Source organism: Neocloeon triangulifer, unplaced genomic scaffold (assembly GCF_031216515.1).
Source record: "Neocloeon triangulifer isolate White Clay Creek 2 clone unplaced genomic scaffold, ASM3121651v1 ptg000012l, whole genome shotgun sequence".
Taxonomy (NCBI): domain Eukaryota; kingdom Metazoa; phylum Arthropoda; class Insecta; order Ephemeroptera; family Baetidae; genus Neocloeon; species Neocloeon triangulifer.
Genome location: NW_026775554.1, coordinates 2,414,614 through 2,427,387, shown reverse-complemented (window position 1 = coordinate 2,427,387; position 12,774 = coordinate 2,414,614). Strand labels below are relative to the sequence as shown.

The 12,774-nt window shown below is 37.6% G+C and overlaps 2 protein-coding genes across 2 annotated transcripts; one reads left to right on the top strand and one right to left on the bottom strand.

Annotated features, from left to right (window-relative positions):
- The first annotated feature begins 24 nt into the window (after nt 1–24).
- On the top strand, nt 25–3,206 carry LOC132197536 (tRNA (adenine(58)-N(1))-methyltransferase non-catalytic subunit TRM6). Its single transcript, XM_059620880.1, has 4 exons — nt 25–192; nt 262–692; nt 753–1,110; nt 1,167–3,206. Exons 2-4 carry the CDS (start codon nt 262–264, stop codon nt 1,620–1,622), a joined length of 1,245 nt encoding a protein of 414 aa, XP_059476863.1. The 5' UTR covers nt 25–192; the 3' UTR covers nt 1,623–3,206.
- On the bottom strand, nt 1,654–12,589 carry LOC132197535 (probable G-protein coupled receptor CG31760). The gene is made up of 13 exons (XM_059620878.1): nt 12,452–12,589; nt 6,626–6,785; nt 5,915–6,095; nt 5,489–5,831; nt 5,183–5,430; nt 4,960–5,092; nt 4,749–4,902; nt 4,581–4,690; nt 4,314–4,528; nt 4,122–4,260; nt 3,957–4,062; nt 3,757–3,900; nt 1,654–3,689 (listed from the first exon to the last, which is right to left on the bottom strand). Exons 2-13 carry the CDS (start codon nt 6,722–6,724, stop codon nt 3,489–3,491), a joined length of 2,073 nt encoding a protein of 690 aa, XP_059476861.1. The 5' UTR covers nt 6,725–6,785; nt 12,452–12,589; the 3' UTR covers nt 1,654–3,488.
- Between the last annotated feature and the right edge of the window lie 185 nt (nt 12,590–12,774).

Sequence of the window (12,774 nt, the reverse complement as noted above, 5' to 3'; positions counted from 1 at the left end):
ATAGGTGCGAATAACTTCAAAATACAATGCGCGGAGATTTAAAATATGTAAACAAAACAAACACCACGTTTTGTTGCACGGTCTATAAACTCATAAAGGATCTTGGATCTTGAATTATTTCAAATTTAAATCAATTTCGTAGCGAGACGTTGACTTTTCCCTAACATCTATTGACTCCTGTTTCTTCTAATTGTAAGTACATAAATCTAATTTTATATTAAAAAATAGCTTAAAATTTTTTGTACATAATATAATTTACAGATGACTACAATAAAAAGTGGTCAGTGGGTTGCTCTGCAACGGGAGAACTACGTCAAGGTTGCCCTTGTCAAAGAAAAATCAAACACGGCACTTGGACGAGATATCGTCGAGTTGGGAAATTTGATGGATCGGCCGGTCTGGAGTTTCTTCTCCATGGAGGACGCAGGGAAGAGCAAGAAGGACCGACGGTACCAGCTCACGGAGTGCTCTGCTGAGGAGTACGAAGAAAGTTTGGTCGAGGCTCTCGTCGACGACAAAGACTCGGACACCAAGGACAATCGTTTTATCAAGGACGACGGACAAAGCCAGAAACTGTCCAAAGAGGAAATTGAAGAAATGCGGGCTGATGGTGTTTCGGCTAAGGACATTGTCGGCCAGCTTGTCGTCAACAGTGCAACTTTTGAGCAAAAGACGGTTTTTGCACAAGAAAAGTAAAAATTTTAAAGGTTAAAATACATGACACAAATTTTCATTGTAATTTTCTAATCCAGGTATATTTCCAAAAAGCAGAGGAAGTATAAAAAGTATGTTCTGGTTCGCCCGACGTCCATTCGACTGGTCCTGCAGGCCCTTCGAACTCTCTCAAATCAAGATCCGACGCCAAAGTTGCTTGGTTTAAGGCTGGATTCCTTGTCACAAATTGTTTCCCTCAGTGGAATCCAAGCAAACAGCGCCTCTAGCACTTTTATCCTTTTTGATTCGGGGACGCAGGGAATGGCAACAAGTGCGATGATTGACCACCTGTCAAAAGAATCCAATTCCCACCTGATTGTACTGAGCTGTGCCAGGGGTTCGAGCAAAACCATTGCCATCCAAGCTATGAACTTTCCTTCAGAAGTTCTTTCCAAAGTACGCAAATGTGTAATTTGCCTAAGAATTATTTTACTCAAATTATTTGTTTTTAGGTTCACTATTTCGGACTGGCCGACTTTTTGAAGGCAGCAGCTCAGTTTGGTCTTGTCCCTTCAAAGGAAGGCAAAATGGAAATCAAAGAGGAGGAGCCGCAAGCGAAGAAGGCAAATTCCAATCTAGAGGCTGAAATTTCCTTGGTGATGGATCAGTTGCAAACGGAAAAAGCAGCTGCTCTCGTCATCGTGGCCAAAGAGGACCCTGTGGCGCTCTGTGATCACCTGTTGCCTCTGGTGGCGCTGTCGAGACCAGTGGTCATTTACTCGCAATTCAAGGAACCTCTCCAAGAAGCCTACATGAAGTTGAAGGCGCAGAAAAATGTGACCGCCTTGAAACTGAAAGAACCGTGGCTGAGGAAATACCAGACTCTGCCTGAACGGACGCATCCGGAGGTGCTGATGAGTGGCTCTGGAGGATTCATTTTGCACGGTTTGACAGTGGAAAGTGACTAGGATATTTTTTGTATTAAAATAAGATTTAATTTCAATGGTACGGCAATTTTTATTGCACTTTTAGAAGCTTACCACACACTCTTTACAATTAACATAATAACGACATAACAATTATTGTGTTTTGTTTTCCGTGCCAACGATAACATTAAAATCTCTGCCTTGACAAAGGTTTTGGGACCCTCAAAAATTTCTTAAAATATTGTTTTCAATGACGAAATAATGAAACTATGTTTAAAAGGCCCAAAATGTGGTCAGTCAGTTCCATAGAGGTACCATTATTTTCTAGTTTATTATGACTACACCAACGTACAAAAAGCGCAATATTATAATTTATCATCGCAAGGAAGTTCAAACATTACCGAGAATGACAACATTGGAAACAGGAAGACATTGAGGCGCTGATTATTTTGCTGTGCGTCACAGTAATTGATACATAATTTTAAACCTATCGATTTAAAATTTTCAACAATTTTCCAAAAGTTTTATTAATTCACACAAAATTCTTGTGCCGGAATGAGACCTGCTCTTTACTGCCTTGAAAATTTAGTCTTTTTCCTAAAAATCCAAAATTTTATAGCAAACTCTTCAAAATTGGAATTGGCATTTTTCAAAGTTAAATATTTAAAAAAGCCTCCAACAGCAATATAAGTCTGTGAGAATAAGTCAGCCCCTGCCCGCCTGTAGATTTTATTGATAAGATTTTCCTGTTATTTTGCAGATTTAAGGTCTAACAATTAACGTGGATCACATATATAATATTCTAAACAGCTTTTTCCGCTTGTCTTCTACATTTCTATCAACAGTAACATGTCTTTAACACACTTTTGTCATTTTAATTTGATCTCTTTTCTGTCCTGTAGTTTATAGAGATCATTATTCAGAGTTTGGCCAATTTGCCACTCAAAGCGCTTAACCATACAATTATGAACAAGAGAAAACGCATTTTTCAAAACACTAAGAAGATTTTCATAAATCAAGTGTTAAAAAAACTCACTTATAATTCAAGCCAAAGAAATACAATTACTAATAAATACTTGATAGTTTGAAATATGTTTCTAAAAACAACAGTTTGTAAATGAACACTACAAATATCACAACAAAAATTGACACATGCTGTACAAAAGATGCAAGTAACGTCAATTTTTTAATCTAACCTGTGACTCATCCCTTGTCTTGACTAAACTTTTTGAGAGATCTAAATTACAACAGTGCTAAGTTTTCCAATATTTTATCAATCGTACTTTAAATCCTTGGTATTACCATAATCGGAGATTTTTGACATCATCGTTAAGAAAGATCAATCAAATAACTTAAAAAAATTACCCAATAGTGAAAAGTTTTGACCGCAAATCATCAAACCAGTATAAGAAGCTATTGTTGACGCTAGCTTGACTATCTGGAAAAAAGTCTTTTAACACTTTCAGGCTTCCTTTAGTTATTGCTTTTAATTTTTTTCCCTAAAATTTTAATAGTTTTTTTTTTTAATGTATCTGTTGAACAAGGTGGCATTATAAACAAAATAAATGTATTTTAGATTTTATTTAAAAAAAATCTAAATAATGAAGTTAATTTTAAATACTTTCTAAAACTTCCGAAAATAAATTTATTTGTTATCCACTGGCAAATTAAAAAATTAATCACTCTGATTTTTCACTTTAATTTCCCTCCTTTATCAACGGATATTTTTATTTTGAAGATGGAGGCTTAATTATTCTATTAAAATCAAAAGTCTTCTTTGGCGTACTGCAATGGAGCCGTAATAGAAAGTGAAAAAGACAGATGGGCATTCATCTTGTTATTTGATCAGCAAATTCCCACCAACTGGATAATGACTCACAGCCAAACCTCTTCACTATTGATGACTAGTCAGAGTCTTTCCGCGCCGCTCTCTGCATTTGCTGGACCTGCTGTTGACGCGTCACTTGGCTCGGCCGAACGATATCCACCACCCTTGTTACCTCCTCCGCTGAAATAACCACCTGGCTTCGGCTTCAGGTGCCGATTATTGATTTCCATGTGCACGATCCGCATGAACTCAATTTGAGCTGCCAGCTTTTGCACCTCTTCCTAAAAATCATAAAAAAAAATTAGTTTTTACAGGCTGAACCTCAATTTTCATTTTAAGCAAACAAACCTTCAGCTCCTCATTTTCTTGGTAAAGATCCGGAGGCTCGTCAGGCACAAGACCAATCCCGTTTAATGAAAATGATGCAGTCACTCCTCTTGCCCGCGCTCGGCTGTCATACTGATCTCCTTGACCCCGTAAAACTCTAAAGACCTGCACCATTAATTTGTAATAAATATTCAATGTTTCCTATTTTAAGAAATGCATACTTTTGGTCCAAATACCAATGCAACTGTGGTTGTTGTACTGAGCTGCGTGCGCACAAAACCTAACAAATATTTTATGTCCGGCCCAGCTCTCGGGAAGATGAGCAAACTAAAAATATAAATATTGTGAGTTCTTGATCAATAGATTTTGATTGAAGTGCTCCTCACTGAAAAGCAACCATGGCAATATTGACTGCTGCTATGTTGTAAATCGCATAAGTAATGAGACGCGCCTCGTTGAACAAGGATTCCGCATTCCGCACATTGTAACACACTCTGATGCCCCATGCCAGAAACAAAACCTCTCCTGTAGATATTTAATGTTTTTGTAAAATTTTAAGTTCAAGATGAATTATTTACCTATGGCTAGACTGTGATCCCACCAATTGTACGTACACTGCTTGAACCTCAGTCCCGAATTATCGAAAATGTCTTCACCAATGGGTGCAGCGCTTAAAGTCCAAGTTCCCAGATAGATCAGCATGACCAGAAGTATTGGAAACATCCACTGCAGCAACTGTTTATCTGTCAGTTTTACCTTGTGAGCTGATTTGACTCTGTATGTTAGAGAAACTCTGCAAAAAAATATTTTATTTCAAACAATAAAATAATTAAAGTTAAATTTACCTCCAGGTTTTCATGAGCAGGGCAGTGTAGGTAACACAGAAACCTAAGTGGCGAGTCCACTTTGTAGCTATGCAAGAGTACATGTCAAGGACTGGAAAAATTGCAGCCATCTAAAAAAGTTTTGATTAGAAATTTGGTTAAAATTGACGGGGATCAGGTTGTATATACCTCAAGATACATAATGGCGCAACCCAAGAGCGTAATAGATAAGAATATGGGGCTGGCAACTTTAAATACTTTCAGTTTCCTGTGCTGCGTCACATAGCAAATTAGGAGTAGAGTTGAAACAACACAAGCACAACTAATCGTTAGTAGAGCAATCCTAAAAAGAATAAATTTAGATCAAAATAATAAGTCAAAAAGTCAAGTATTATCCAACCTGAAGGGCCAGTTGTATTCGGCAAGACAGAGCTCTGGTCCGGAGCAAGTGCTGCATCCTGGAGCACATCGGTGGCATTGATAAAAGTGCCAGTAGTTGTCACTTCTGTTTTCTTGATATTCTTCCCACGCTTCTACAAGAAGATCATTTAATTAATAAATTATCTTTATGGATCAAACTGAAATTTTAATTTGAATGCTAAAATAATTATAATCCCACTTACGCTCCACAAGGGTCCCATTGAAGATGGACTGCAGGGGCTTTCTCGAATAATAGCCGGGTAGGCAACGGCACCGGTATGCGCCCCTGCTCCAGCCGCGCCCTTCAATCGCCTCGCAGATGCTGGTCTCACGGTGGCACCTGTGAGTTCCCACAAATGGATTCAACAGGCTGGGCATCGACTTGTTCAGCTCGCACTGGTTTACGTCCAAGTCGGAAAGATCGACGTCAACGCTGATCAATCCTCTAGTGCTGCAGTAAAAATGGACAAAAATCAATTGTAGGAGTAAAATAAAAAATTAAAATTTACTTTTTTGCTTTTGGCTGGATGGTGACAGAGTAAGAAATGAGCCATTTCTGGTTGTAGCAAGAGTAGTAGGGAACGGTCCACCGTCCACGCTGGACCTTCGAAGCCGACTCCATGAATTGAGGCGCGTGCATCTTGTCCGGATCGAAGAGTTTCGGCAACCAAGGAATCTCAGTAGGGCCCATGCGGCTGCCCTCGGTCAGAAGAAGTCCGGGGTCAGTGCCTGGAGCGTCTCTTTTGATTAGAAGAAGTGATTTCGACGTCATGTTGAAAACGACAGCCCTCGCTGCCAATGTGGATGGTCCCCCTAGCGAGCGCAGATTCTTCACCACCGCCTCTAATAATGCTGCAATTTTAAACAATTTGAGCATATTTTCCTTGTTTTAATTAGAAATACACAAAATTATTTATTCAGTAGAAAGGAAATACCTGAGCGATTGATTAATCCGACGTCTTGAAGCAGAGCAGCAGCAAAATCGACTTTTTGCCGTGTGGCGTCATGTCGCAAAGCTGCGTTTTCAACGGCCACGGGCAGCAATTGGAAGCGCTGCTGAGAGCATAATGCGCCCATATTTTTTGTTGCAATGTCATGGATTAACGTCAAGGCAGTCTATAAGAGTGTGAAAATATAATTTCAACTAATTATTAATAGTTTTAATTGCGTGTTTAAAAAAATTAATAAAAATATTTGTTGAGTCACTTCATTCATTTGAAATTTTAGTTATAATAATAGTAAAATTTTCCCCGACATATAAATAAAAAATAAGTTGTGACGAATTTCTGCGGTTGCTGGTTTCCTGGCGTCACCACTTATTCCGTCCCTTCCCTTCGGCTAGTTCGTTTTCTTTGTTTAAGGCCGTGGAGCGTAAAAATGAAATTGAGCTCCGCAGCGCAAGTACGACGGCCATAAAATGCTTGCTGCAGGGAGAACAACATTTGATGGATGGGGCGAATATGAGAGATGATATAAAAGCTGAGGTTACCACTTCTTATTAGAGAAAAAATTAACCTCGCACGCAGTTGAAAGTAGCTCAAAAACTAAAATAATGAACCAGATTTTCAGTTACATTTATAAGAAACGAGATTTACGTGTAATAATAAAAATTTTAATTTTTATATGAAATATTGATTTAGACTTACCGAGGCATCTGGAGGTGCAGGTGGAAAGGAGGCTGCTGCGACGGAGAGAAGGAGCAGCAGGAGCGCCAAGCTAATGGCCACCTTTTTGTAATTGGCCATTTGCCCGGATATTGAAACTAAATATTTTGGGTTTGCTTTAGCATCTTTCTGCAGTGCAGTTCTGAAAATAAAAATGAACGTACAATCAAACTGGGTTCTAATTAAATTTTAAAATTATTTTTGTAAAAGCATTAATTAAATTCAAAATTAATAATTCTCTTCAAATTTAGCATTAGTTCCATGAATTTTTTCAGCTGAAAGATAAGCAGGTTTATGAGAGCGAGCATTTATGCATACAAATCGATTGAGTTCAAGGCAAACACTCAACAGCACCCCTGCGGAATTCAATGTTAGGCTTTTTGCTCTGCACGTATGTCGATCTGGTTGCATAACTAAAATATTTCAAGGATCTTTGCCGGAAAACAGCCAACCCCATTTTTTTTACCTAAGCCGTAAGCAAAATTTAAATTCTTGTAGCTTTTTTTTAACGAGCTTTCAAAGTAATTTATTCCCATAGCAGAGGGCTGTTTTTTTTATAGCTCAAGCTGCACAAACTTTAAAGGGAACCTGAAGGGAACTATTTTTAGGCAAAATTTGGTTGAATCGAAATGTTTTTTCAAGTGCGCCTGATTGCTAAGCGAGGTGAAAAACGTAGTCAAAGAAGAAATTACTATGACTAGCGAGTGTGAGGTTGCTCGCCAAACACGGCTGCTAATAATGGGAGTGATCACTGACCCAGTCCGCGGCCTTTTCATTAGAGAATCAAAGGGTTTTGCGGATGAAAACACGCACACACGCAACCAATACTCGCCCTCAAACAAAGTACATTGTCTGCCGCGAGGAAACTCGAACATTCCAATTTCAGCACCAAAATTTGAAACATAAAATTGCTTCGAGTTCAGCGACATTTGACCCTTTTTACTCTTGACGTCTCGATAGACATGAATAATATGCACGTAGCGCATGTACCACTGCTGATGAGAAATTCCAGCGGCGGCGGGCGCTGATTAATTCCGCCCGAGTACGCAGAACGCGGCCAACAAGCTTTTTCATTAAGAATCGGAGGGATTCCCTTGCTGCATGTACTGAAAGTCAACTTTATGTACTCTTTTGTACGCGGCGCCGGCGGCGAGATCAAGCAAGGGCTCCTTATATTGATCATAAAATATAACAGCAACAAATGAGAGATCCGATATATATCGATATTTGCTGCAAGAAGCAGGTCAAGGAAGAGAGAATATTATTTTATAAAAAATAGGTTTTTTATAACCTTGTACTTAATTTTCAAGTAAAATATCCACCATCTATCAGTTCGCTCTAAAAAGTTGATTAGAAGCTAATAATCAAATAATTTATTATTATTTGTTTTCTAGTTGTTTATAAAGTATACACAGGATAATTTTGTACATTTTTATGTTTTTAAAATGAACTAATTGTGAAATTTTTTTCGTTTTTGGAGAATGATCCAATAAACACATAAGAAAAATGTCAAAATAAAGCTGATTTTTGAGAATAAATTTCTTTATTAAAAATCCTCCTTTTTCTCGTTACTAGTTAACTTCCAGCCTTAATCTAATAAAAAGTACTTTAGCAAAAATTCAACAGACTGTAGCTGGTGTTACTGGTTGGAAAAATTCCAATCTTGGAAGCGACTCAAGATTTCTTTACATTTTTTTTTATGCAAAACATAAATATATATGAGGGTGGTTATGTGGGTTTTAATTTTGCCCTTTTTTATCAGCTGCCTGCACGCTCAGAATTTTTTTCTAAAGACGGAATGAATTTTTCAGGTGCTCACAACAAGACAAAAGCGACAGGCCGTCTGTGCACCAATGAAATGCCCTCACCCCACAGCCCCCTGAGTTTGCACACACGGTGGTGTGTTTTCTCAGCGGCGGCGAAACCCTTCTTGTGTGATGCTTTTTTAATGAGAGCAGATGATGATGATGATGTTGGGGGAAGGACGATAAGTTGACACTAGTGTGTTTATGAACATTTGTTTATTTAAGCGACAGCAGAGGGGTGATGTGAAATCAATAGAGCTGCGAAATCGGTCGCTAGCTCGCGGCCTTGTGCTGCGGCTGAGCCCAAACTTGTGCCGCCGATTTTGTCCCTTTCTAATCAAATCTTTTAATGAATAAATTGCACCTTTGGAAGCGTCTCGTAATTCGATTGACTCTGGAAACAAAATCGGCAACCCTCCTCGGAGAGGGGAAATTCTTAAGAAGCCCTCGGGACACTTTGACACAGCACACGATGGTAATTGGCGCACTCAATGAGCCGAAATAATTTCGTTAAAAGGGTAAAGTGCTCGGGGAGAAAATGGTCGCATTGGAAAATATGACGCTTGCTGCCTGCCTGGCCCAACGATTTATTGATTTTCCTTCCGAGACTGCTTGCGGGAAGAAACGACGTAGTTCAGCGACGCTTTGCTTTCCATTCTCAAAAATTATCACGAATTATGCATCATTAGAGCTTCAAATTTACTATTTGGAAAGGCTCCCAATGGTGCAGCGACTCCCAATACGGATAATCGATGTGTAAACACAGAAAGTCGGTCATAAAAAGTAGGCAGGCGCCTACATATGCAAAGAGTTGGAGCTGCAACAGGTGAGATCAAGGGTGCACCGAGTCGGCTGCTACAGGCCATAAAAATTTAACGGCGCCCCGATATGATCCGATCGAGTGCCCTTGCGAATTCGAATTTTCGTTAGCAATATAAGTCACTTTTATATATTTTATATCTCACGCACAAGAGTTTAAAATGAGTAGAAAAAAATGGCGCCTCTATGAAATGAAATAATGATAAAAGGGTAAACTTTTACGCAAAAGTTAATCGACAATTAGATTTTGTAGGGTTGCGTGAGTTGCGTCAAATTACAATGTGGAATATAAATTACAAATTATTCTTTTGCATGGACTTGCGAAACTTTTTTTCTATTTAGGGGGAATGAGCGTTTATCGTTTCTAATTTAAAAGTATTGTAAAAACTAATTCTCTGCAGCATGGAATTTTTGAGAATTTGAAAAAAAAGTTTTTGTTAAAAACCAATTAAATACTTTGCTTATCCCTTGGGTTTGTGCTGGTTTCCTGATTAAGACATCCTGGATTTTGACGAAGCTTGGCTTGTGGTTTGACTTTATAAGACGTTTTTAGAGGTTAAAATGTGGAATTAAAAACACCTTAATGGTTTTTTGTGTTATATTAAAGAAGTTTAAGAAAGAAAAAACAGCAAAAAAGAAGATGCTATTTTTTCCTACGGCACAAAACGATCTGCAAATTTGAAAGATTCGATTCATCATATGAAATCCCCCAGATAAAGCAATTTAAAAAAAAAAAATCATTACTCTTCAACTAAATCTTTCTAGCATTCAAAGGCAAATCACGATGAAAAAATAGCAAAATGGAAAAAAGCCGGATTAATTTACATGATAACTCTTTTCTCTGCACTAGCTTTGGTTTTAGTACGAAAAATTGAATTTATTGGGAAAACTGAAATATGAAATTTATTGCTTCTTACGGAAATTTTCAAAATACTTTTTTCTTCTCAAAGTTTGCCTGAACAAAATTGATGAAAATTTCACAAAAACACGTTCATATCATCCCAATTAAGATGGAAAAATGAAATCAATAGGTCAGTCAAAAAAAAAATTTACATCAATCTTATATGGTAAAAGTTTGAGAAGGTTTAATTTCAGTGTAGATATCGTACATGAGAAGAAAAAAGTTTTATAAATGATAAAAAAATATAATTAAAAGTTTTTGCATCTTGCTGACCATAAATTATTTTTATCTAAGATAAACTAGTAAAAATAGCTTAGGAGATGATTTATTATTTTTCGCCGAGATTTTCGCCCGGCGGATAGTGGACGATTTTTCATCTCACCCTTCCTTCGCCACTATATATACTCCCCGAGCTGCACTTAAAATGAAATTCCCGGCGGAGTCATCCGCGGTGTGTGGCGTGGAACATGAATTATAAAGGGCGAAAAGCAGGCAGCGTCGGCACCTCTCGTTTAAGGCGAAATCACGGTGGGACGAAATGAGAGCGAAGGGCGGAATAGGATTTCCCGTGTGTCTGGAGGCAGGCCAATATTTTTCACATTTTCCTGCATGTGCCGGCGGCGGCGGCGGCGGACGTGGTGGGAAAGATGCGTGGAAATATTTGGGCCGGCTGCGATGGTCTTGTGTGTGAGAGAGTGGCTGGGAATAAAGCAGAGAGCGGCGGGCGTTTGCAGATCGATAGCTGCTCCGACCAGGCTCTCTCTCTCTCTTCTGTCTCATGTTGCCCATTTCTGCCTTTTTTCATTTTAATGATCGGACCTCAATTCGGGTGCTCGCATCTGTTATTGTTTCCTTTCATATTATTATTATTATTTTTTGTATTATATATTCCGCCCCTGAACAATATGCTGCAGAATATCTCTCAAATATTGGATTCGCCAACCGCAAAAGCAATTCAACTCGTGCCCTTTGTGCAAATTTAGGTCGATATTTGCATACGTAATATGGCGCCGGTAGCACTTTTCCATTGAAAAGGTGGTTGAAATGATCCGAATTATATGATTATGTAGTTTTTTTTCGCACTCGTGCAGAATTAGTGCGCGCCGGCTTATTGCAGCAAACAGAGAGCTCGAAACGAGAGAATGCCGCGTCCAGAAAGAGATCATCCACAGCTGTTGAACTCTGACAATGAGTCAACAGGTTAACTGACTCAATGGCAACACAACACAGGGTCTTTTGTTCGGCACAATAAACATCTGAAGCGCAGACGAGTTCGCGAAATCTTGCGGCTTAATTATATTTTAAACTAAGAAGAGGAACTTTTGTTTCTCATAAATTTGGCTTCTTTATTATTTTTTTGAATTGATATTTGTTTTGATTTATGTTAAAGAACGATTTGAGATATTTAATTTAAATAAATTTAATATAAGAAAATAAATTTTTAGATTTAATTAATATATATGATTTTTTTCATTACTTATTTTAAGTAATTCAAATACGCTTGAGAAAGATGTCTAAATACTGTTCAATATATATTCTAGCTTAAATTTGTATTAAACATTAACCCAAATATTTAAAATTTTATACCATCTGAGCATTCCTCTCATTTCAATAAATAAAAAAATTAAATTTTTTATATCTTCAGTTCATGAGATGTTAAAATATGCAATAATTAATGATGTTCCTTAATTGATTGATGGGAAATTGTAATTGAGGAGCATGAATGAGTGTAATAAATCAGTCTAATTATCATAATCATTCGATACTCCCGATGAATATGAACAAAAATTATTTTTTATTCCTTGCTTATAATACGATCACATCCGCGCATTAATCATGTAAGGCATAAAAAAATAAGATCACTTCCACAGATGTTGATCTGATGAGAATTGCAAGATGCATTTTCAGCGAGAGTGGTTAATAAATTTTAATTACAAATATTCATTTGATTCGCTCACCGCTTCCATTAAATGTGATATAAGATGGAAGAAAATATATTTGTAAAAAATATATTTAATATTTATAAAACAAAATAATATATTTTATTAAATTTTTAACTTTACAAAATGGAAATGATTTTATTTTAATTAAAATTTCGCCATTGTTTATATATTTTAAATTTTCGAACTAAACGTATTTAATCAATAATTGGTTTATAAAAAAATTTATATTTTTCTTGGCATTATCGTCCTGCATCCGGCCGGCATACTACAGATGCTTTTTCATATATTAAAAGCAACTACTTTTGAGTCACAACGAAATTATAACAAAGGGGATACTTACAAAATAACAATGTCTGCGAGTGTTGTCAAGGGTGAATGCGCTCTTTACATTATAAAAGGGTCTAGACTTAGCGATCCGAGTGGGCGCTTGAAAGACACCCCCGTGATATGACATTCTGCCGCTGTTCTTCTTGCTACTGCTCTGATCTGACCCGTTTTGCGGTGGGTGTCTCTTGCTTGGTCTCTTGCTTGTGGTGCTCCCCAGCCTCCCCAGTTCCCCACCCAAAGTTGGACCAACCCGGACCAACCAAAACTAAGTGTGAGTTAAGGAGTTACAATAGCATATCTTAAAAATATGCATAATTAAATATTATGAGCTTAAAA

What these genes read in the sequence shown, in the direction of transcription:
- LOC132197536 (XM_059620880.1), top strand. Translation starts at nt 262, where the DNA reads ATGACTACAATAAAAAGTGGTCAGTGGGTTGCTCTGCAACGGGAGAAC. An exon ending in ACGGTTTTTGCACAAGAAAA is followed by an intron (nt 693 to 752) that starts GTAAAAATTTTA and finishes TTTCTAATCCAG; the next exon opens with GTATATTTCCAAAAAGCAGA. An exon ending in CTTCAGAAGTTCTTTCCAAA is followed by an intron (nt 1,111 to 1,166) that starts GTACGCAAATGT and finishes ATTTGTTTTTAG; the next exon opens with GTTCACTATTTCGGACTGGC.
- LOC132197535 (XM_059620878.1), bottom strand. Translation starts at nt 6,724, where the DNA reads ATGGCCAATTACAAAAAGGTGGCCATTAGCTTGGCGCTCCTGCTGCTC. An exon ending in GGATCACAGTCTAGCCATAG is followed by an intron (nt 4,261 to 4,313) that starts GTAAATAATTCA and finishes AAATATCTACAG; the next exon opens with GAGAGGTTTTGTTTCTGGCA. An exon ending in AAGAAAATGAGGAGCTGAAG is followed by an intron (nt 3,690 to 3,756) that starts GTTTGTTTGCTT and finishes TATGATTTTTAG; the next exon opens with GAAGAGGTGCAAAAGCTGGC.